General features: G+C 41.0%; 1 protein-coding gene and 1 pseudogene across 1 annotated transcript; one reads left to right on the top strand and one right to left on the bottom strand.

Moving 5' to 3' along the window:
- LOC112249543 overlaps positions 1-15,716 on the top strand; it is a 28,458-nt pseudogene extending 12,742 nt beyond the window's left edge.
- serpind1 (serpin peptidase inhibitor, clade D (heparin cofactor), member 1) lies at positions 3,888-9,220 on the bottom strand. The gene is made up of 8 exons (XM_024418305.2): positions 9,202-9,220; positions 8,706-8,757; positions 7,962-8,249; positions 7,119-7,762; positions 6,699-6,847; positions 6,388-6,512; positions 4,781-4,925; positions 3,888-4,618 (listed from the first exon to the last, which is right to left on the bottom strand). The coding sequence occupies exons 3-8, from the start codon at positions 8,246-8,248 to the stop codon at positions 4,427-4,429; spliced, it is 1,542 nt and encodes a 513-aa protein (XP_024274073.1). The 5' UTR covers position 8,249; positions 8,706-8,757; positions 9,202-9,220; the 3' UTR covers positions 3,888-4,426.
- Positions 15,717-21,409: the final 5,693 nt, after the last annotated feature.

The raw sequence follows: 21,409 nt of genomic DNA, 5'->3' as shown, positions 1-21,409 counted from the left end.
AAAGTTGCCGCTTTCTAAAAGAAGAAGAATGAAAGTCTATAAGCCCAGCAGTGTTTCCCCTATATTTATTTAGCAGTAACGGGCCGCCGACACTGCTAATTCTTTGCCACTCCTTAGAAATATAATTTTTTTAGTTATTTTATTAGAAAAACATTTTCATAGTGGTAAATCATTGTCAGTCTAAACGTATATGACTAACACCAGATATAAACTATGTAGAAAAGATAAAGGAGCTATATACTGTATTTTTCAATAAGATCATCATTGAAAACTAACAAACACCAATGAAAATAGACTGTCAGAAAATCTAACATTAAAAAAATGTCATGGCATGGGTCCTCCCAATTGATTTTGTTATAATGTTTCCTCACTCAAATTGAATGAGAACATGGTAAAATGTGTAGAAATTAAAAATGGCTAATTTTCTTTCAGCCCAATTGCAAAATGTGTAGAATTGCAGGAAATGTGTTTTTTAAACGGATTTCTTTTCTCTTACATTTCAAAGATGATAGTACAAAAAATATGTTTTTTTCTTTGTGTTATCTTTTACCAGATCTAATGATATTATATTCTCCTACATTAATTTCACATTTCAACAAAGTTCAAATTGTTTCCTTTCAAATGATATCAAGAATATGCATATCCTTGCTTCAGGTCTGAGCTACAGGCAGTTAGATTTGGGTATGTCATTTTCAGCGAAAATTGAAGAAAAGGGTCCGATCCTTAACCGGTCTCCTCCACTTCATCTACACTGATTGAATCAATAAAGGATCATAGGATTCACCTGGTCAGTCTATGTCATGGAAAGAGCAGGTGTTCCTAATGTTTTGTGTATAGTGTATATACGGGCAGCTTTATTAAATAGTCCCCTTAAAACACCTGTCTCAATGTCAACAGTGAAGAGGCAACTCCGGGATGCTGGCCTTCTAGGCAGAGTTGAAAAGAAAAAGCCATTTCTCAGACTGGCCAATAAAAATTAAATATTAAGATGGGCAAAATAACACAGAAACTGGACAGAGGAACTCTGCCTAGAAGACCAGCATCCTGGAGTCGCTTCTTCACTATTGACGTTGAGACTGGTGTTTTGCAGGTACTATTTTTAATAAAGCTACCAGTTGAGGACTTGTGAGGTGTCTGTTTCTCAAACTAGACAGTCTAATGTACTTGTCCTCTTGCTCAGTTGTGCACCGGGGCCTCCCACTCCTCTTTCTATTCTGGTTAGAGACAGTTTGCACTGTTCTGTTAACCTAGTAGTACACAGCGTTGTACAAGATCTTCAGTTTCTTGGCAATTTCTCCCATGGAACAGCCTTCATTTCTCAGAACAAGAAAAGACTGACGAGTCTCAGAAGAAAGGTCTTTGTTTCGGGGCATTTTGAGCTTGTCATCGAACCCACAAATGCTGATGCTCCAGATACTCAACTAGTCTAAAGAAGGCCAGTTTTATTGCTTCTTTAATCAGGACAACATTTTTTAGCTGTGCCAACATAATTGCAAAATGGTTTCTAGTGATCATTTAGCCTTTTAAAATGATAAACTTGGATTAGCTAAAATGTTATTTTAATGGACAAAAAGTTAGCCTTTCTTTCAAAAACAAGGACATTTCTAAGTGACCCCAAACTTTTGAATGGTAATGAAAATATATGCATATATAGAGTACCAGTCAAAAGGTTGGACACCTACTCATTCAAAGGTTTTTCTTTATTTTTACAATTTTCTACATTGTAGAATAATAGTGAAGACATCAACACTATGAAATCACACATATGGAATTATGTAGTAACCAAAAAAGTGTTAAAGTTTTTAGTTTTTATTTGAGATTCTTCAAAGTAGCCCTTTGCCTTGATGACAGCTTTCCATACTCTTGGTATTCTCTCAACCAACTTCATTAAGTAGTCACTTGGAATGTATTTCAATTAACAGGTGTGCCTTGTTAAAAGTTCATTTGTGGAATTTCTTTCCTTCTTAATGCGTTTGAGTCAATCAGTTGTGTTGTGACAAGGTAGGGGTGGTATACAGAAGACAGCCCTATTTGGTAAAAGACCAAGTCCATATTATGGCAAGAACTGCTCAAATAAGCAAAGAGAACCGACAGTCCATCATTACTTTAAGACATCATGGTCAGTCAATGCGGAAAATGTTAATAACTTTGAAAAAGTTTCTTCAAGAACAGTCGCAAAAACCATCAAGCACTATGATGATACTGGCTCTCATGAGGACCGTCACAGGAAAGGAAGACCCAGAGAATAAGTTAATTAGAGTTACCAGCCTCAGAAATTGCAGCCCAAACAAATGCTTCACCGACTTCAAGTCACAGACACCTCTCAACATCAATTGTCTAGAGGAAACTGCGTGAATCTGGCCTTCATGGTCGAATTGCTGCAAAGAAACCACATGAGCAATGGACATTAGACCGGTGGAAATCTGCCCTTTGGTTTGTTGAGTTCAAATTTGAGATTTTTGTTTCCAACCACAGTGTGAGACGCAGAGTATGTGAACGGATGATCTCTGCAGGTGTGGTTCCCAACGTGAAGCATGGAGGAGGAGGTGTGATGGTGTGGGGGTGCTTTGCTATTGACAATGTCAGTGATTTATTTAGAATTCAAGGCACACTTAACCAGCATGGCTACCACAGCATTCTGCAGCAAAACACCATCCCATCTGGTTTGCACTTAGTGGGACTATCATTTGTTTTTCAACAGGACAATGACCCAACAGGTGCCAGGCTGTGTAAGGGCTATTTGACCAAGAAAGAGAGTGATGGAGTGCAGCCTCAGATTTTTGGTTCCCGAGTGGCGCAGCGGTCTAAGGCACAGCATGTCAGTGCTAGAGGCGTCACTACAGACCCTGGTTCGATTCCAGGCTGTATCACAACCTACCGTGATTGGGTTTCCCACAGGGCACCGCACAATTGGCCCGGCGTTGTCCGGGTTAGGGGTTGGCCGGGGTAGGCTGTCATTGTAAATAAGAATTTGTTCTTAACTGGCTTGCCTAGTTAATCAAAGGTTAAAAAAATCTGATGACCTGGTCTCCACAATCACCTATCCTCAACCCAATTTTTTTTTTACCTTTCTTTAACTAGGCAAATCAGTTAAGAACAAATTCTTATTTACAATGACGGTCTAGGAACAGTGGGTTAACTGCCTTGTTCAGGGGCAGACGACAGATTTTTACCTTGTCAGCTCGGGATTCAATCTTGCAACCTTTCATTTACTGGAACAACGCTCTAACCACTAGGCTACCTGTGGCTACCTGATGGTTTGGGATAAGTTGGATGGCAGACTGAAGGAAAAGCAGCCTACAAGTGCACATCATATGTGGGAACTCCTTCAAGACTATTGGAAAAGCATTCCAGGTGAAGCTGGTTGAGGTTGACGCTGTCATTGACACTGTCATCAAGGCAAAGGGTGGCTACTTTGAAGAATGTATAATATAGAATATTTTGTGTGTGTGAGATGGATCTGATGGTGCCATTACATACCAACCCAAAAAGATCTGAGCTCCATTTAATTAGAATTTAACTCAGCCGACAAATATTTACTCTTTGCTAAATATGTAACTGGGTTTTTATCTTGGAGCGTTTGTTTTCACCCTTTATTGGAAAGCTTACTCTATTTGTACGTTTTCTTTATTTTAACATAATATATGTCATTTTAGCCGATGATTTTATCCAAAGCGACTTAGTCATACATTTGACATATGGGTGGCTACTGGAATCGAACCAACAATCCTGGCATTGCAAGCGCTACCGACTGAGCCAGACCGGACAATTTTGAATTAGGTCATTTTTTTGTATTGCTGAAAATGTACTAGAGAAAAAAAATGTTGCACCTGTATTTTAACTTGTAAAGCCTTTAAATATTTGTCATACAACACAAAAGCATTTTCAACAGTCTCAAATGCTTTTGTTTATTCTTTTATCTAACATTCTAGACAGAACTTTACATACACAGTAGCTAAACACTTTTCAGAAAACCCAAACATCAAACATTTTTTTAAAAACTAAACAAGAAAGTCATGGTCAAATTGACTATGTTGTTTTCCCCTAAAACATTTATTGAATAGCCAAAGCTTAGTGTTTCTAGTCGAACAACTTCCACTGTAGATGTATAGAGAGATGGAACATTAACAGACAGCAAATATCAACACTCCTGACTAACCTCTCTCAGACACAAGTTCATACAGTTCGCCATGACAGCTAGTAGTCCCATTGTAGGATCAGCAGAATTTGTTACCAGGCCATTATTTTTGAAAGGCCTTCCTACTTTGGGTGAATGCTAGCTGAAAAGGAGATTTAAAAAGATAGTTCATAAAAATAAAAACAAATATTTTGTTAATTAGTCCACTGTTAATACAATCCTAAAAAAAGTATTAATGTTAGTAGGTACATTTTTCTAGATAGAAGGAACTACAGAGTTACGAAGCGTTTAGCTCTGTGAGGGGTCGACCACGCGGCCCATGAAGACGAGGCAGTCTGTGCGGTGCTCGTAGATGAGGAAGAGGAATGGCCGGTCTATAACGAATCGTATCTGTGAGGAGAGGGGCATGAAGCCCACCTGGGTCAGGGCCGCAGCCTCCGTCCCCTCCTCGTTCACCGTGATCGTCCCCTGGTGCTTCAACTGGTGGGGAGAGAAGAGAGAGAATCGAGTTATGACCCAATGGTTATCTTATCTAAGATTTTTAGATAAAAAGTTATTTGGTTTTGACAGTGTATTGCTGGTGTTAGCATCGAGCAGTGAAAGTTAAGATTGTGGTGTTTGTTCTCTTGGAGGTTTGTTTACCCAGTTAATTGCGATCTTCTCTGAAGTCATCCCAGTGAAGTCACCCCTCTCCTCAAAGAGGTCTGTGAGGCCCATCTCTTTAAGGTTGTCTATCAGGTCATAACTCTGTTCCAGCTTAAACCTGGGGAAGACCACCTCACGCGTCCTTGGGTAGAGACCAATACAGAATATACTCTTTAGACCCATAGACTGGTTTCAGAAATTATTAATATTCCTTTACTTACTCTACATTATCTCACAATACCCCATAATGATCTCACCCATCTACACACAATACCCCATAATGATCTCACCCGTCTACACACAATACCCCATAATGACAAAGGGATTTTTTTTTAATAGAAATGTATTGGAAATTAAATACAGAAATATTGAATTTACATAAGTATTCACACCCCTGAGTCAATAGTTTGTAGATTTTTTATTTATTAAAAAAAAAATGTTTTTAATCTTCACGCAGAACTAGGTTTTCCTCTAGGATTTTGCCTGTGCTTAGCTCCATTATGTCTATGCTTGAAAAAAATGGAGAGTGCTACTCAGTAAGTGGATTTGCCCATAGCACTTTGTATTCAGATTTGTATTCTGTACAGGCTTTATTCTTTTCACTCTGTTAACTAGGTTAGTATTGTGGAGTAACTATAATGTTGTTGAGCCATCCTTGGTTTTCTCCTATCACAGCCACAGCTCTGTAACTGTTTTAAAGTCAACATTGGCCTCATGGTGAAAATCCCTGAGCTGTCACCTTCCTCTCCGGCAACTGAGTTAGGAGGAACGCCAATATATTTCTAGTGACTGGTTGTATAATTGATACATGATCCAAAGTGTAATTTATAACTTCACCATTCTCAAAGGGATATTCAATGTCTGTTTTTTTAAAATATTTTTTAAAATCTACTAATCTGTGTTTGAAATTCACTGCTCGACTGAGGGACCTTAGAGATCATTTTATGTGTGGGGTACAGAGATGTGGTAGTCATTCAAAAATCATTTTAAACACTATTGTGTACAGAGTCCAAAAAACGTTTTATGTTACTTGTTAAGCACATTTTCAGTCATTAACTTATTTAGGCTTGCCATAAAGGGGTTGAATACTTATTGACATTTGAGCTTTTCACTTTTTATAAATTTGTAAAAAATTTAAAAAACATAATTCTACTTTGACATTATGGGGTATTTTGTGTAGGACAGAAAACATCTCGATTTAATAAATGTTAAATTCACGCTGTAACACAACAAAATCTAGAAAAAGTGAAGGGGTGTGAATACTTTCTGAAGGCACTGTGTCTCTTATCCCATAGCTTCCATAATGTGGTCGTTCTGGCCCTATACTCTAACCTAGTGGTCATCTTTTGTTCATACCGTTACGGTGCTTATTCCTGCTCACCTTGGGCCAGGTCTGTTCACCTTGGGCCAGATCTGTTCACCTTGGGCCAGGTCTGTTCACCTTGGGCCAGGTCTGCTGAAATGTTGGTCAAGTTTTGTCTGGAATGGCCACCTGTTGTCTTGTATGGTCATGTGTGCTGTTCTCTTTTATCGTGTATGCCTGTCAGTCAGTCAGGTTCTTACCTATTGGTCAGATGTGACCAGGTGTGGTCATATGTTCTCACCTGTTGGTCATGTTGCTGAGCCATTTGTTGACCACTGTGGGGGAGATCTCTTGCTCCAGCTTCCTCATGCCGGAGAACTTCCTGGGCAGGGCGATGAGCATGCTGATGTTCCCCACATAGGGGAGCTAGAATAATCATGACGATAATGAAATGACAATCTTTTTTGAGACGGTCTTCATCCATAACCGTCTGTTACACATTTATACGGTAATTGTGCCAGCCCTGTACTGTAGGCCTATATTGCACTGCACTGAATCTTCTTTTTTTTTTAGATATAGCTCACTTCCCTGAACTAAATGTCTACCACCCACCTGTAGGATGTCACACTGCAGTTCGTGGTCTGCAGCCGCCAGGTAGTTCCCTTTGTTCTGCATCATTGGCACTCGAACGTTTATCTTCTCATTCACACGGAAGTTCCGGTAGTGAGTCATCTCCTTTGGGAATTTCTGCTCCCACGTACCTGTTTGTGTGGGTGGGGATTTGTTGTTTGTGTGGGTGAGATATTGTTTGGCTTGTGTCAATAAAATGTTTCTACAATTTTCGTACAAAGAGAGGATTTTAAATTTGTTGTTAAAATCTAGGCCTAATGGAAATGTAATATAGACCATAATGTATCACTTTAAAAGATTTGAATTAATGTTGACAAAATATAATCAGAGACAGGCAGATACTTGGTGCTTGGTCCATAGAAATGGCAAAGTTGAGGCTTATTGCTCTGATGTTATCTTTACCTTTAAAGTAGAGGTAGTTGAGTAGCATCAGCACCATATTGGGGTCCACATTTTTTAGTGGTTCTCTGATCAGTCCTTTGGTCAGCTTCGAGATGCGCCGGTTAGCCTTGACCAGAAACGCCTTGTCCCTGAAATCCACCGATTGGGGCTCTGCAAAGTAGTATGCCTTGGTGTCTGCCCGGAAACTCGGTTCCACCGCCACCTCCTTTTTCACGTACAGGTCATTAACGGATCGCAGCGTGTACCCGAAATTGCGTCGGAAGAGTCTGTGTGTGAGCTTCCGGAACAGCTTGTGCACCGTGGCGTTGTCGTAGTGATTGCTGGCGTTGACGAAATTGGCGAATCCCAGCACCCGGTAGAGCTGAGAATGTGTTCCAGGCCCTGCTCCCAGTGACATCATGCCCATGGCGATGGAGATTCCGGCGGGCGCCAGCAGAATGTTGTGGGTCTGGTTGACGTTGTTCCGAAGGCTGCGGTAGAGGTTGAAGCCAAAGTGGGCGTTGACCACGTTGATTCGTTGGAGGCGTGAGCGGTCGTGAAATAGGCTCAGGAGTCGGGCGCGCCGTGTCTTTGGATCTGAGGGCTCAGCGAAGATGTCGATATACGGAGCGGGAGTTGCGATCTCATCAATCTCATCCCCCTCACTGTAATAATATAAATACTATGAAAATATGGTCATTTATAGCAGAAGTGTTTCATCCAAAATGATTTACACAGTCAATCAAACCCACAAGCATGCACCATGCTCCAAACACTGCAACCAATGAATTTTGTGTCTATGGAGCGTCCCAGTGCTTAAATCCCTTGACATCGTTACAGGATTAGTAAGTGTGTATCACCCACCTGTAGTCGTCCCCTCCCTCAGCCAGGATTTTGTCAAAGTCGATGTAGTCTTCATCCTCAAAGCCTTCCAGGGGCAGATCATTGGTCACTGTGTTCTCTTTGTGGAACTCCAGAGGAATGTTCTCCATGTCCAGAGCTCCACCCTGGCCGAGGCCTCGTGGGTCCGGTTCAGTGTTTGGGGTCGGACTCTGGTCATAGAAGCTGAAGTGAGAGGCCAGGTCCTTGACCCCGGCGAGAGAGGGGCCGACAAGGACACAGGACACAGCGATGACCGTGACAACCCACATCCTGACACGGACACAGCAGACAGATATAGAAGCCATTTATTCATCTAGAACAAACCACCGTCAACATCACGACAGACAGAGCCCGAGGAGATTGATCAAACTTTTCTATTGTGACTCAAAATAACCTAAAACCAGTGTTTCTAGTCTAAGTCTTCAGCAAAGGCATGAGTCACGACCCACCATTTGAGAAACACTGACCTAAGGTATTTATCAAGAACCATGATCAATATCAATTGCAACATGCTTAGCCTTCTTTTGGTTGAAGGCATACACACTAAAGAACATCCAAAAAAGTATTCTGCAGTTGTTCAAAACTTGCAAACATTTCTGCTTAAATTTCAGAGGAACTTTTCAGTTAATAAATAGGAGTTATGTACGAAAGCGACAGTGATAGTCTTTATCTTGTTAGGATTCACGTATTTGACGGCAGTCAGTCAAGTACTCTAAAATGGCTTACCTGTGCTTTCTCTGTGATGGCGGGAACTGGTCTGTTTGGTCTGTTTGCAACACTGTGAAGAAAGAGCAGAAAGCCCAAACTGAACTTTGATGTCCTCTTACCCTGAACAAATAGCTCAGATCAAACAACAAAGTGTACAAAGTGCTGGATTTGTCTGAAATCTTTAACTCTGCCCCAGTCACTTGATCACTTAATACCGTATCTGTATTTTTTGGACGAATTTTGAATTTTGTCCATTTAACTGGTAACTTTAATTGATACGTTGACGGCAATTATTGGAGATTACACAGTTTTACATGTTTAATCACTAATACAGTAAAAATGTGCTATTTTGTTAAGAAAAAAAGTTTGACATGTTAATGATATGCCCATACATTGTTACTCTAGATTTTACAATGCCAATGCAATACAGATTCACTGGCCTTCATTGGAAAAATGGCACTGTGGACCACTGAGTTCTCCTCAGTGACATTCAATCTCTGTCATCCATCTATACCTGTGCAAAGCCTGTGGGCTAGCGATAATGCTCCCAGCCTGTCTCCCCTTTGCGTTCAGCTGTCTTAATAAAGTGTGAAATTAAAAAAATATATATATATCTCTATCCATCTCCCTTTTCTCGTCCTTTACTGCTGACCAGACGGCTGCTGCCAATCATTGAGGCTAATCCACTCCTTCAGAAGCTCTTCAGGGACTTTTGGCTGTACTCTGTTGCAGGGATGCAAACTGTTGAGGCCCCAAAAAGGTGACTGAAACATGCAAAAAAAAAACATCCCTGCTAGGGGGAAATGCAGGTTTTAACTAATTTATACAACAAAGAAAATGATCTACATGATCAGTCTCTGTGTTTAAAATAAAACGTAGTTAATGTAAAAGTAACTCACAGCTAAAAAAAATGTAAAGAAAACAATCCAATGTTATTTGTTGCCTAGACTTTACTGCAAATGACACACAAGTCTTGAGAAAAAACAATACACTAATATTGCAGTTAGCCATGACGGCCTTTATAATAGAACACTTGTGACCACACACATCTAAATATTGCACTTGGGGAAAAAAACATCTTAAAGTAGAAATAGAATGAAAAAAACAGGCATTCTATTTTTGCTCTATTATAGTGTCCCAATATAGTAGACATCGATCAAGTGCACAAGGCTACATGTGTGCAAAAATAACGTTCACTGAGTAAAACATTAAATAATCCCCCCTCACTCACACACAAGTATCAAGTTCAATACAACAAAAGCAATATCTTCAGGCACATGATTACTTTGTACACTTTCTGCCTGTGGACATCTGTTCTACATAGTGCCAGCAGAGCATGATACCCTTTGTTGGCATAATTGATCTTTTTCAGGCAGAGAGTACACCTGACATACCCCTTTTCATCCACTGTATTGAAAAAGTGAGAAAGAGGGAAAGTGTGTGGGGTTCCTTTCACCTTTATAGTGGCATCCAGCTTAAGCCAGGCCCAGCTCCAGCTACACTTGATCCCTGAATACACTTGTTTAATAAGCAAAGTCTAATTTTCACCTCATTCTTTCATTCTGAAAATTAACCACATAGTGTAGTAGTTCACAGATAGTAGTTAGTTCATTAGCTAGTTAACTAGTTAACATTTCACACAGATTGCCAGGGTCCAGTAAGCAACTAACACGTTATAACTTGAGGAATGGCAAGGAGTCAGAAACCAGTTAATACTATAGCGAATTGGTTAGGTTACTAACGTTAGCTCATCTGATGTTGTAACCTTAACTAGCTAACGTTAGATATCTGAATTTATTAACCAGCAAATTTTCACACCATAAACTGAATTATTTGATCAGTTAAGTTGGCTAATGTTGCTCAACATTTCTCTGGCTAGCTAACGGAAAATTCGATCCAGCTAGCAAGATACTGTAACGACCCTGGGTTTATAAGCGCGGAAATCGACTCTGTCGTTCGAGCATGCTTTTGCGGCACAGTCGATAGCGCGCCGGACCTCGGGCTCGAAGGTCGAGGGTTCGAGACCTACTCCCTGCTGTTTCATTACAATGCTTAACAATGCTAACAATACTTGTTCCACCACACTTTCTCCCTCACCTCAAACTTTCCAAATGCTCCAAGTTGTTTTTCGATTACAGCTCATGAAGTACACTTCATCACCTGTCTCTTCTCTCTTCAGTTGCGTGATGCATTCTGTTGTTATGAGAATGATTGGCTGACCCTTGGATACAGCCAGTATTGCTCCAAACTTCTCATCGGATCTATACGAATCATGTAGGTCACCTACTTTGGATTCAAAATGGCTAATTTCGCCGAAAGGTTACTAGTTTGCATCTCCGTTGTTGTCATGGCCTTTGCTGTGGGGGGCTTGGGTCTGTGGCCAGAGGAGTGGTATGAGGGAGTGTGTGAGATCGCCACCAAGTCTCCTCTCCTGATCTTCCCCAGTGGTGAACCGCTCCACTCCGAGAGTACAACTCTGCCAGACACACACAAAGACCAGCACAGTCAGGTGGTCAAGTCACCTACCCTAAATAATGGCACCTGTATGTTTATTGGAACTCTACTTGTCCCCTTTCGAAGTCTTAACTTTACCTGTCTCCTTTCTGTGAGTATAACTACCTGTCTATCACCAAGGCCGAGCTTAGTGACCTACAATCCACCATCATCAACTTGTTAGACCCCTCCCCTGAAGGATCTGCTCTGATCAACAAACTAGACTTCGCCATGTCAACGTACCTACTGTCTGTTTACTGGCTAGAGTACATGAGGTGATGTTCCGGTACTTTGAGGACAAAGCCATCCAGAAGGACAAATCGGGTGGGTGTAATTTACTATTATGGATCCCAGCTACTCCATCTATTATTATTACTCCATCTATTATGGATCTACTCTTTCTGGGGTCCAGCAAAATTAAGGCAATTTATAAAATTTTAAAACATTACAATACATTCACAGATTTCACAACACACCCTGTGGGCTCTCAGGCCCCTACTCCAGCACTACCACATATCTACATTATTAAATCCATGTGAATGTATAGTGCATGTGCATGTGTGTGTGTGTGTGCGTGTGTGTGCGTGCTGTGTATGCATGTGCCTGTGCCAATGTTTGTGTTGCTTCACAGTCCCCTCTGTTCCATAAGGTGTTTTTTTATCAATTTTTTTTTTCAATCTAATTTTACTGCTTGCATCAGTTACTTGATGTGGAATAGAGTTCCATGTAGTCAAGGGATCTATGTAGTACTGTGTGTTTCCCATAGACTGTTCTGGACTTGGGGACTGTGAAGAGACCTCTTGTGGCATGTCTTGTGGGGTATGCATGGGTGTCTGAGCTGTGTGCCAGTAGTTTAGACAGACAGCTCGGAGCATTCAATATATTAATACCTCTCATGAATAAAAGTAGTGATGAAGTCAATCTCTCCTCCACTTTCAGCCAGGAGAGATTGACATGCATATTATTAATATTAGATCTCTGTGTACATCCATGGGCCAGACATGCTGCCCTGTTCTGAACCAATTGAAAGTCCTTTTTTTTGTGGCACCTGACCATGGGACTGAGCAGTAGTCAAGGTGCGACAAAACCAGGGCCAGTAGGACCTGCCTTGTTGATAGTGTTGTTAAGAAGGCAGAGAATCACTTTATTATAAACAGACTTCTCCCCATCTTAGCTACTACTGCATCAATATGTTTTGACCATTACAGTTTACCAACTAGTGTTACTCCAAGCAGTTTAGTCATCTCAATTTGCTACATTTTTCACGTTATTTATTACAAGATTTAGTTGACATTTAAGATTTAGTGAGCGTTTTGTTCCAAATATAATGCTTTTTGTTTTAGAAATATTTAGGGCTAATTTATTCTTTGCCACCCACTCTGAAACTAACTACAGCGCTTTGTTGAGTGTTGCAGTCATTTCAGTCGCTGTAGTAGCTGACGTGTATAGTGTTGAGTCATCCGCGTACACAGAAACTCTTTACCTTTTACTCAGTCAGTGGCATGTCGTTAGTAAAGATTGAAAAAAAGCAAGGTGTCTAAACAGCTACACTGTTATCTGTGTTCTAATGTTTTATCTTGATTGTATATACTTTTTTTGCTCCTCGTGAGGTAGATGACCAGGTTTTTTTTTCTGTTTCTGATTCAATGTATCATTAGGTTCGATGCAGTGTGTGATCTGTGTTGCTGATAAAATCTTCGATGTCTTCCTCAAAATTATGGCTGAAAAAGGTAGGTGTGCTCTCTATGTGAAAAATATGAGTTCCAAATACAGTGCCTTGCGAAAGTATTCGGCCCTCTTGAACTTTGCGACCTTTTGCCACATTTCAGGCTTCAAACATAAAGATATAAAACTGTATTTTTTTGTGAAGAATCAACAACAAGTGGGACACAATCAAGAAGTGGAACAACATTTATTGGATATTTCAAACTTTTTTAACAAATCAAAGAAATAAAAATTGGGTGTGCAAAATTCAGCCCCCTTAAGTTAATAATTTGTACCTTTTGCTGCGATTACAGCTGTAAGTCGCTTGGGGTATGTCTCTATCAGTTTTGCACATCGAGAGACTGGCATTTTTTCCCATTCCTCCTTGCAAAACAGCTCGAGCTCAGTGAGGTTGGATGGAGAGCATTTGTGAACAGCAGTTTTCAGTTCTTTCCACAGATTCTCGATTGGATTCAGGTCTGGACTTTGACTTGGCCATTCTAACACCTGGATATGTTTATTTTTGAACCATTCCATTGTAGATTTTGCTTTATGTTTTGGATCATTGTCTTGTTGGAAGACAAATCTCCGTCCCAGTCTCAGGTCTTTTGCAGACTCCATCAGGTTTTCTTCCAGAATGGTCCTGTATTTGGCTCCATCCATCTTCCCATCAATTTGAACCATCTTCCCTGTCCCTGCTGAAGAAAAGCAGGCCCAAACCATGATGCTGCCACCACCATGTTTGACAGTGGGGATGGTGTGTTCAGGGTGATGAGCTGTGTTGCTTTTAAGCCAAACATAATGTTTTGCATTGTTGCCAAAAAGTTCAATTTTGGTTTCATCTGACCAGAGCACCTTCTTCCACATGTTTGGTGTGTCTCCCAGGTGGCTTGTGGCAAACTTTAAACAACACTTTTTATGGATATCTTTAAGAAATGGCTTTCTTCTTGCCACTCTTCCATAAAGGCCAGATTTGTGCAATATACGACTGATTGTTGTCCTATGGACAGAGTCTCCCACCTCAGCTGTAGATCTCTGCAGTTCATCCAGAGTGATCATGGGCCTCTTGGCTGCATCTCTGATCAGTCTTCTCCTTGTATGAGCTGAAAGTTTAGAGGGACGGCCAGGTCTTGGTAGATTTGCAGTGGTCTGATACTCATTCCATTTCAATATTATCGCTTGCACAGTGCTCCTTGGGATGTTTAAAGCTGGGGAAAGCTTTTTGTATCCAAATCCAGCTTTAAACTTCTTCACAACAGTATCTCGGACCTGCCTGGTGTGTTCCTTGTTCTTCATGATGCTCTCTGCGCTTTTAACGGACCTCTGAGACTATCACAGTGCAGTTGCATTTATACGGAGACTTGATTACACACAGGTGGATTGTATTTATCATCATTAGTCATTTAGGTCAACATTGGATCATTCAGAGATCCTCACTGAACTTCTGGAGAGAGTTTGCTGCACTGAAAGTAAAGGGGCTGAATAATTTTGCACGCCCAATTTTTCAGTTTTTGATTTGTTAAAAAAGTTTGAAATATCCAATAAATGTCGTTCCACTTCATGATTGTGTCCCACTTGTTGTTGATTCTTCACAAAAAAATACAGTTTTATATCTTTATGTTTGAAGCCTGAAATGTGGCAAAAGGTCGCAAAGTTCAAGGGGGCCAAATGCTTTCGCAAGGCACTGTATCTCTAAGGATCGTCCCAGCGTGAGTTTTTTTTATACGTGATGTCAAAATGCGCTCACTATTCCAACATGCGATTGTCACTCAACAGGACAGTTAATCCGTGCTGCCCTCAAACTAAGGCACTCTGCCTGCTTTTTATTTATAGGCTGTTTCATATTGTCAATTTCAAGTTGTGTTTTCTAACAACAGTTTGAATTGAGGTGTGTTCCGCCTCCTCATTAATTCACATAAAAGTAGGCCATTTCACTTTTGTGGACAATACATTTTTGGGGGGCATTACTGAGCCTGACAAACTTCCCCATGCACTTCGACCATTGTTTACGCAGATCAAGTATGCAGACATTTGCGTATCTCCAGTCAGATCAGAACCTGCATAAACTTTTTCACATTTTCCGGCTGGTGCCCGATTCGCCTTCATTGTTGTTTTCATTACTACATGATAATAACTTTGATAGAAACGCACACATCTCCAAAGTAAATGCCTTATTACGTTATAATAGTTTCTGAATGTCATTTCTACTGTTGCTCACTGTATGTGTTGAACATAATATATTTGTGTGTATTCCTTGTAACCGCGGACACGCAAGGTAACATTACTAACTTCGTAAAATTTACGGTGTTATACTCAGTCGTGCTTATGTAGCTACATTCTTCTATTATCTCTGTAAAACAATGGTAATTTCGGCAGGGAAATATTAGTTGTGTTGTCTTTTGAAGCGACCCTGGCCTTATGACCATGGCTTGTTTTCATTTGGCCTGTTTAGCATAGCTCTGTTCTGCCCCCTTGTGGAGCTCAACAGTTACTGTTTCTTACTGTTATAACTCATTTGTGATTTTGTCAATGTAATACATTATTTTTATGGCAGTGTTATTATGTTACCTCTTTCAAATATTGTTTTATTGCTATATCCTGAAATTGTATTCTAATGAATAATTCCTCTTTATTCTGTACTTTCAGAAACCACAAACAGTATTTGCCAATATCATAACTGGAGCTGGACATCTTTGGAGCTGAAGACTGAGGCCAGCTTTTGTATGCTAACGTACACTCCTTAACAGTTGTACTGGATGAAAACACAGCAAGAAAACACATAGGCCAATATGTAATACTCATCTATTTTATTAAACTATTGGTGAACAACAACAAGTTTTACTAATGGAAAAAAACTGCAAGAAAAGACTGACAACTTATGAATATGCATAACCGATAATTCATATTCATGCAGTGATTGAACAACAACTGCATTCCCCCCCTCCCGCCTCTAAGCATAGTATCATGGCAGATTACCGTTCAAGTCACCTGTCAAGTCAGTCGGTAATTGCTGCAGATGTGCTCAATAATGCTTTATAAGGGCACAAGGCAAGACCCAAATGCAGACACGGGAGCCAGATGGTTGTGCTCCGATATTTATTATAACAAAAGGGGTAGGCAAAAGGCAGGTCGGGGACAGTCGAGGGTTCATAACCAGGTTAGAGTCCAAACAGTACCAGGGGATAGGCAGGTTCGAGGTCGGGACAGGGAGAGTGGTCAGGCAGGTGGGTTCGGCATCAGGACAGGCAAGGGTCAAAACCAGGAGGGCTAGGAAAAAACAGACACTGGGGAAAATAGGAGCAAGGAAAAACACTGGTTGACAGGAAACACAGGGATAAATACACCAGGGATAATAAGCGACACATGGAGGGGTTTGGAGACAAGCACAAGGACAGGTGAAACAGATCAGGGTGTGACAGCTTAACCATATGATACTCCCCAAAGCATGGTGAAACACATAGAGGTGTGTCACAAGCTCAACACATATACTTTGGCAACCTCCTCTGCTTCCTTCTAATGGTGGCAGCCAGGCAGACTTTGCAGTGCCTCTGTGTGTGACTACCTTGAGCAGCAGTTTGAGGGACTTTGCAGGGAAATACAGTGCAGTGAGGCGTAGGGGATTGTCCGCAGCAGGGCGACCCCCAGTGGATGGGTGCCCCCACTGGGAACGACTCCCTTCACCGCTTCAGGGTGACACTCACCGCTTCACTCCACATTGGAACCAAGGAAGTATCTCACTACCTACTGGTTGTCGATAACGTCCAACAGACAGTCTATGTGGGAGCGGACATTTTGGTAAGTTTGGGTGTTAAACTTGTTACCATACACCAAGTTCTTTGGTCTTTGGCTCAGCCAGCCCAACACGCCTTGCCTTTCGATCCAGGGCGAATGGCATCCGGGCAGGCTATTCCTGAATCTTCTAAAGTGATAACTGAGTCCGCCGTGGTGATACCCGCAAGTAACACGGAGGTTTCTGTAAGACTGAACCTGGCGCCCCACTACCGGATGGAAGGCACCACTGAGATCATCCAACCCTCTCCATGACTATTCAACTTGGGGCTAATTATCAATGGTTACACACTGTTGGCGCTAAACGCTAGATTCACTTACCTCTTGGTGCAGAATCTAACTCAAGCAGATATTTCAATTCCTCGGCACACTCAGTTTGGAACATTGATTGATTACTCCATCCATGATTTTGAACTTGTTGTTCCCATGATTGGGCCTCTTCCTTCCACCGTAGACCTATGTGGTGATGGAGGGACGCTTTTTAATTGTCCGTCAAAGGCAATCGCAATAACTCCCGTATTGCAACTTGACGACACATCAACGTTCAGGCTGGATGTCGATTCTGACAATGAGCTGTTGATATACTCCATCATCACTGAGGATGATACTGCATCTCCTTCTGCATGTGAGGTAAAAACGGATGAGGTAACAGCCGATGATTCCCCAACCATTGACATGCCGTCACCACCTGATGAAGACATGCACGATGTCGCCGAACCATGTCCTGGTTTCCATGTACAGCTACTGGCGGTGGCAGACGCACTTGACAATGACACTGAATGACATCAGTTGCGGGAATTGTTTAGGAGCAGTATTGAGTAGCTTGGTTGAAAGGTGCCCAGAGTAAACGGCCTGCTCCTCAGTCCCAGTTGCTAATATATGCATATTATTATTAGTATTGGATAGAAAACACTTTGAAGTTTCTCAAACTGTTTGAATGATGTCTGTGAGTATAACAGAACTCATATGGCAGGCAAAAACCTGAGAAGAGATCCATACAGGAAGTGGGAAATCTGAGGTTGGTCGATTTTCAACCTAGCCCCTATTGAATACACAATGGGATATTGGTTATGTTGCATGTTAAGGCTTCCACTAGATGTCAACCGTCTTTAGAAACTTGAATGAGGCTTCTACTGTGATGTGGGGCCAGATGAGAACTCTTTGAGTCAGTGGTCTGGCAGAGAGCCAGGTCCTGGTCATGCGCATTTCACATGATAGCGACCTGCGTTCCATGGCTTTTCTACAGACAATGGAATTCTCCGGTTGGAACGTTTATTGAAGATTTATGATAAAAACACCCTAAAGATTGATTCTATACTTAGTTTGAAATGTTTCTATGACCTGTAATATAACGTTTTGAAGTTTTCGTCCGACGTTCGGCTGGACCTGCACGAGTGTTTGGATTTGTGTACTAAACGCCCTAACAAAAGTAGCTACTTGGACATAAATAATGGACATTATCGAACAAATCAAACATTTATTGTGGAATTAGGATTCCTGGGAGTGCATTCCGATGAAGATCATAAAAGGTAAGGGAATATTTATAATGTTATTTCTGATTTCTGTTGACTCCAACATGGCGGATAATTGTATTTTTTTCTGAGCGCCGTTCTCAGATTATTGCATGGTTTGCTTTTTCCGTAAAGTTTTTTTGAAATCTGACACAGCGGTTGCATTAAGTAAAGGTATATCTATATTTCCATGTCTAACAATTGTATTTTCATCGACTTTTATAATGAGTATTTCTGTAAAATTATGTGGCTCTCTGCAATATCAGTGGATGTTTTTGAAACTAGTGAACGTAACGTGCCAATGTATACTGAGATTTTTTTTATATAAATATGAACTTTATCAATCAAAACATACATGTATTGTGTAACATGAAGTCCTATGAGTGTCATCTGATGAAGATCATCAAAGGTTAGTGATTCATTTTCTCTCTATTTGTGCTTTTTGTGACTCCTCTCTTTGGCTGGAAAAATTGCTGAGTTATTCTGTGAGTTGGTGGTGACCTAACATAATCGTTTGTGGTGCTTTCGCTGTAAAGCCTATTTGAAAACGGACACTGTGGTGGGATTAACGTCTGCCTAAGTTACTTCCTAGATCCATTAGCCTGGACAACCAGATGACAGGTCTGGAATGGCGAGCCACAATCCGGACCTCCCCTGTCCATTCTGGTGGTGGTCTTTAGCTTGCAGAAATCTTACCAGGTTAAACCACCAGAGGGGCACTGCTACGATGATCCACAAACCAGGAAATCCAATGGTCATTCTTATGGTGGGTTGCAACTTCCAAGGTTGAACCCACCAGATGGGGACTGTCATGACTGACTGTGTGGATCCAAAGATCAGGTTACAGTGGATCAGCATCTACAGAGCCCTCTCACCCATAGAGGGGGGTGGGATTCATGTGGGGGTTTTATGACACTTCACATCGATGGTAAATTGTACTGCTCCTCAGTACTGGGAAAGAAATATCCCTTTGTCTCCAAAAGATTTTGCCGCCCCAAAAAACATCCAAAAGGGAACACTAGGACAATATATTTCAACATCCAAATGTTGGGAATGATGAGATGGAATATGGGAAATGAATGTCTATTTTGTGATGTCATTAAAACGGGTATAAAGATGTTATAACGAGAACATTGTAACTTGAACTTTCACACTGTGAATATCAAGGAAGTAGAGAATATTTCTGTTAAGATAGAAATGTGATTTTAGTTCTCTAACGAGATCATAGTAATGATGATTATTTTCCTTGTAACTAGTCATGCCCTAGGGAGCACAGAGAGCATGTCAGCATGACGTAAATGGCCCTTTTTACCCAAGGGTATAAAAGATTGAGTTAAGAATTAACATACTAGACTAGAAGGACCACGAGCAGCAGCTAGGTCTACATTGGTCACGACCCTGAAACACACGGTTAAAGAAGACAAAGGAGCCTCTAACAATCAAGGTTACGTTGAGTAGCTGTTTCTGTAAGTACTGTACTGTATCTAAGAAAGTGAATTTAAGTAGGACCATCCGGTTACTTTTTTCAAATCATCAAATCATCATACACTGCTTTCATCACCCCGTCTGGGGATCATTGACACGGCTGATTAGCTGTCCTTAAAAGACCACTCTTGGTGGGTCAAAACAGAATTTAAAAACTGCCCAGATGAAACATGAGATTAATTCACGTTTTCACCAGCAGGTGGCAGCACACATCACAACATACTGTATCACCGTTCTCAGAGAGAGACCCTATGGTCTCAGGCACACAAACACTACACTAAAAGAAAGACATGCTGAATCAGCAATACAAATAAATTAATAAACACTTTTTCAAGTAAAAATGGTCTGTTGATATGTGAGAGTTTAGTGGTGCTGCAAAAGGATATCAGAATGATTCTTCAAACATTAGCTGGATTTACTAGGTCCTTAGAGCGCTTAAAAGGAGGGGAAAAAGCCATGAAGTTACATCTGTTAAACCTAACAAGAAACCAGACAGAAAACAATGCTCTCTCACTCTTGCACTCTCCCTCTTTCTCTATGCTTTTGAAGTAGCCTACAAATGTCTGGTGGATGTGAATGGGGGCTTACCTGTGCTTACATGTTTCTGCTGGTCTATGTAAAAGAAAATGAGCAGGCACTGTATCTGAGTTGCACTGGTGAAGGCCCAGGTCTTGCAAAACAGGTTTGGTAAAAGTAGCTCAGTGATATGATTTCATTATGACATTTTAATTGAATTTTAATCAACTGAAAGATGAGGATGAAGAAGGTGACTAATTATAGTTTTGGTAAGTCGGTTAGGACATCTACTTTGTGCATGACACAAGTAATTTTTCCAACAATTGTTAACAGACAGATTATTTCACTTACTGTATCACAATTCCAGTGGGTCAGAAGTTTACATACACTAAGTTGACTGTGCCTTTAAACAGCTTGGAAAGTTCCAGAAAAGGATGCCATGGCTTTAGAAGCTTCTGATAGGCTAATGGACATCATTCGAGTCAAATGGAAGTGTACCTGTGGATGTATTTCAAGGCCTACCTTCAAACGCAGTGCCTCTTTGCTTGACAACATAGGAAAATCAAAACCCCAAGACCTCAGAAAAACATTTTGCACACCTTCACAAGTTCATCTTTGGGAGCAATTTCCAAACCCCTGAAGGTACCATGTTGATCTTTACAAACAACAGTATGCAAGTATTAACACCATGGGACCACGCAGCCATTATACCGCTCAGGAAGGAGACACGTTCTGTCTCCTAGAAATGAACGTACTTTGGTGCGAAAAGTGCAAATCAATGCCAGAATAACAGCAAAGGACCTTGTGAAGATGCTGGAGGAAACAGATACAAAGTATCTATATCCACAGTAAAACTAGTCCTAAATCGACATAACCTGAAAGGCCACTCAGCAAGGAAGAAGCCACTGGTCCAAAATCGCCATTAAAAAGCCAGAGTACAGTTTGCAACTGCACATGGGGACAAAGATCATACTTTTTGGATACATTTTCTCTGGTCTGATGAAACAAATATAGAACTGTTTGGCCATTATGACCATCATTGTGTTTGGAGGAAAAAGGGGGAGGCTTGCAAGCCAAAGAACACCATCCCAACCATGAAGCACGGGGGTGGCAGCATCATGTTGTGGGGGTGCTTTGCTGCAGTAGGGACTGGTGCACTTCACAAACTAGATGGCATCATGAGGAAGAAAAATGTATGAATATATTGATGCAACATCACAAGAC

This window comes from Oncorhynchus tshawytscha, unplaced genomic scaffold (genome assembly GCF_018296145.1).
Source record: "Oncorhynchus tshawytscha isolate Ot180627B unplaced genomic scaffold, Otsh_v2.0 Un_contig_766_pilon_pilon, whole genome shotgun sequence".
Taxonomy (NCBI): Eukaryota; Metazoa; Chordata; class Actinopteri; order Salmoniformes; family Salmonidae; genus Oncorhynchus; species Oncorhynchus tshawytscha.
This window is presented reverse-complemented; position numbering and strand designations above follow the sequence as displayed.

Coding starts and splice junctions, on each gene's coding strand:
- serpind1 (XM_024418305.2), bottom strand. CDS start 8,248: ATGTGGGTTGTCACGGTCATCGCTGTGTCCTGTGTCCTTGTCGGCCCC. Junction 4,926..6,387: donor CTCAGCAACATGACCAACAG/GTGAGAACATAT, acceptor TCTCTACCCAAG/GACGCGTGAGGTGGTCTTCC. Junction 4,619..4,780: donor AGAAGATCGCAATTAACTGG/GTAAACAAACCT, acceptor TCTCCCCACCAG/TTGAAGCACCAGGGGACGAT.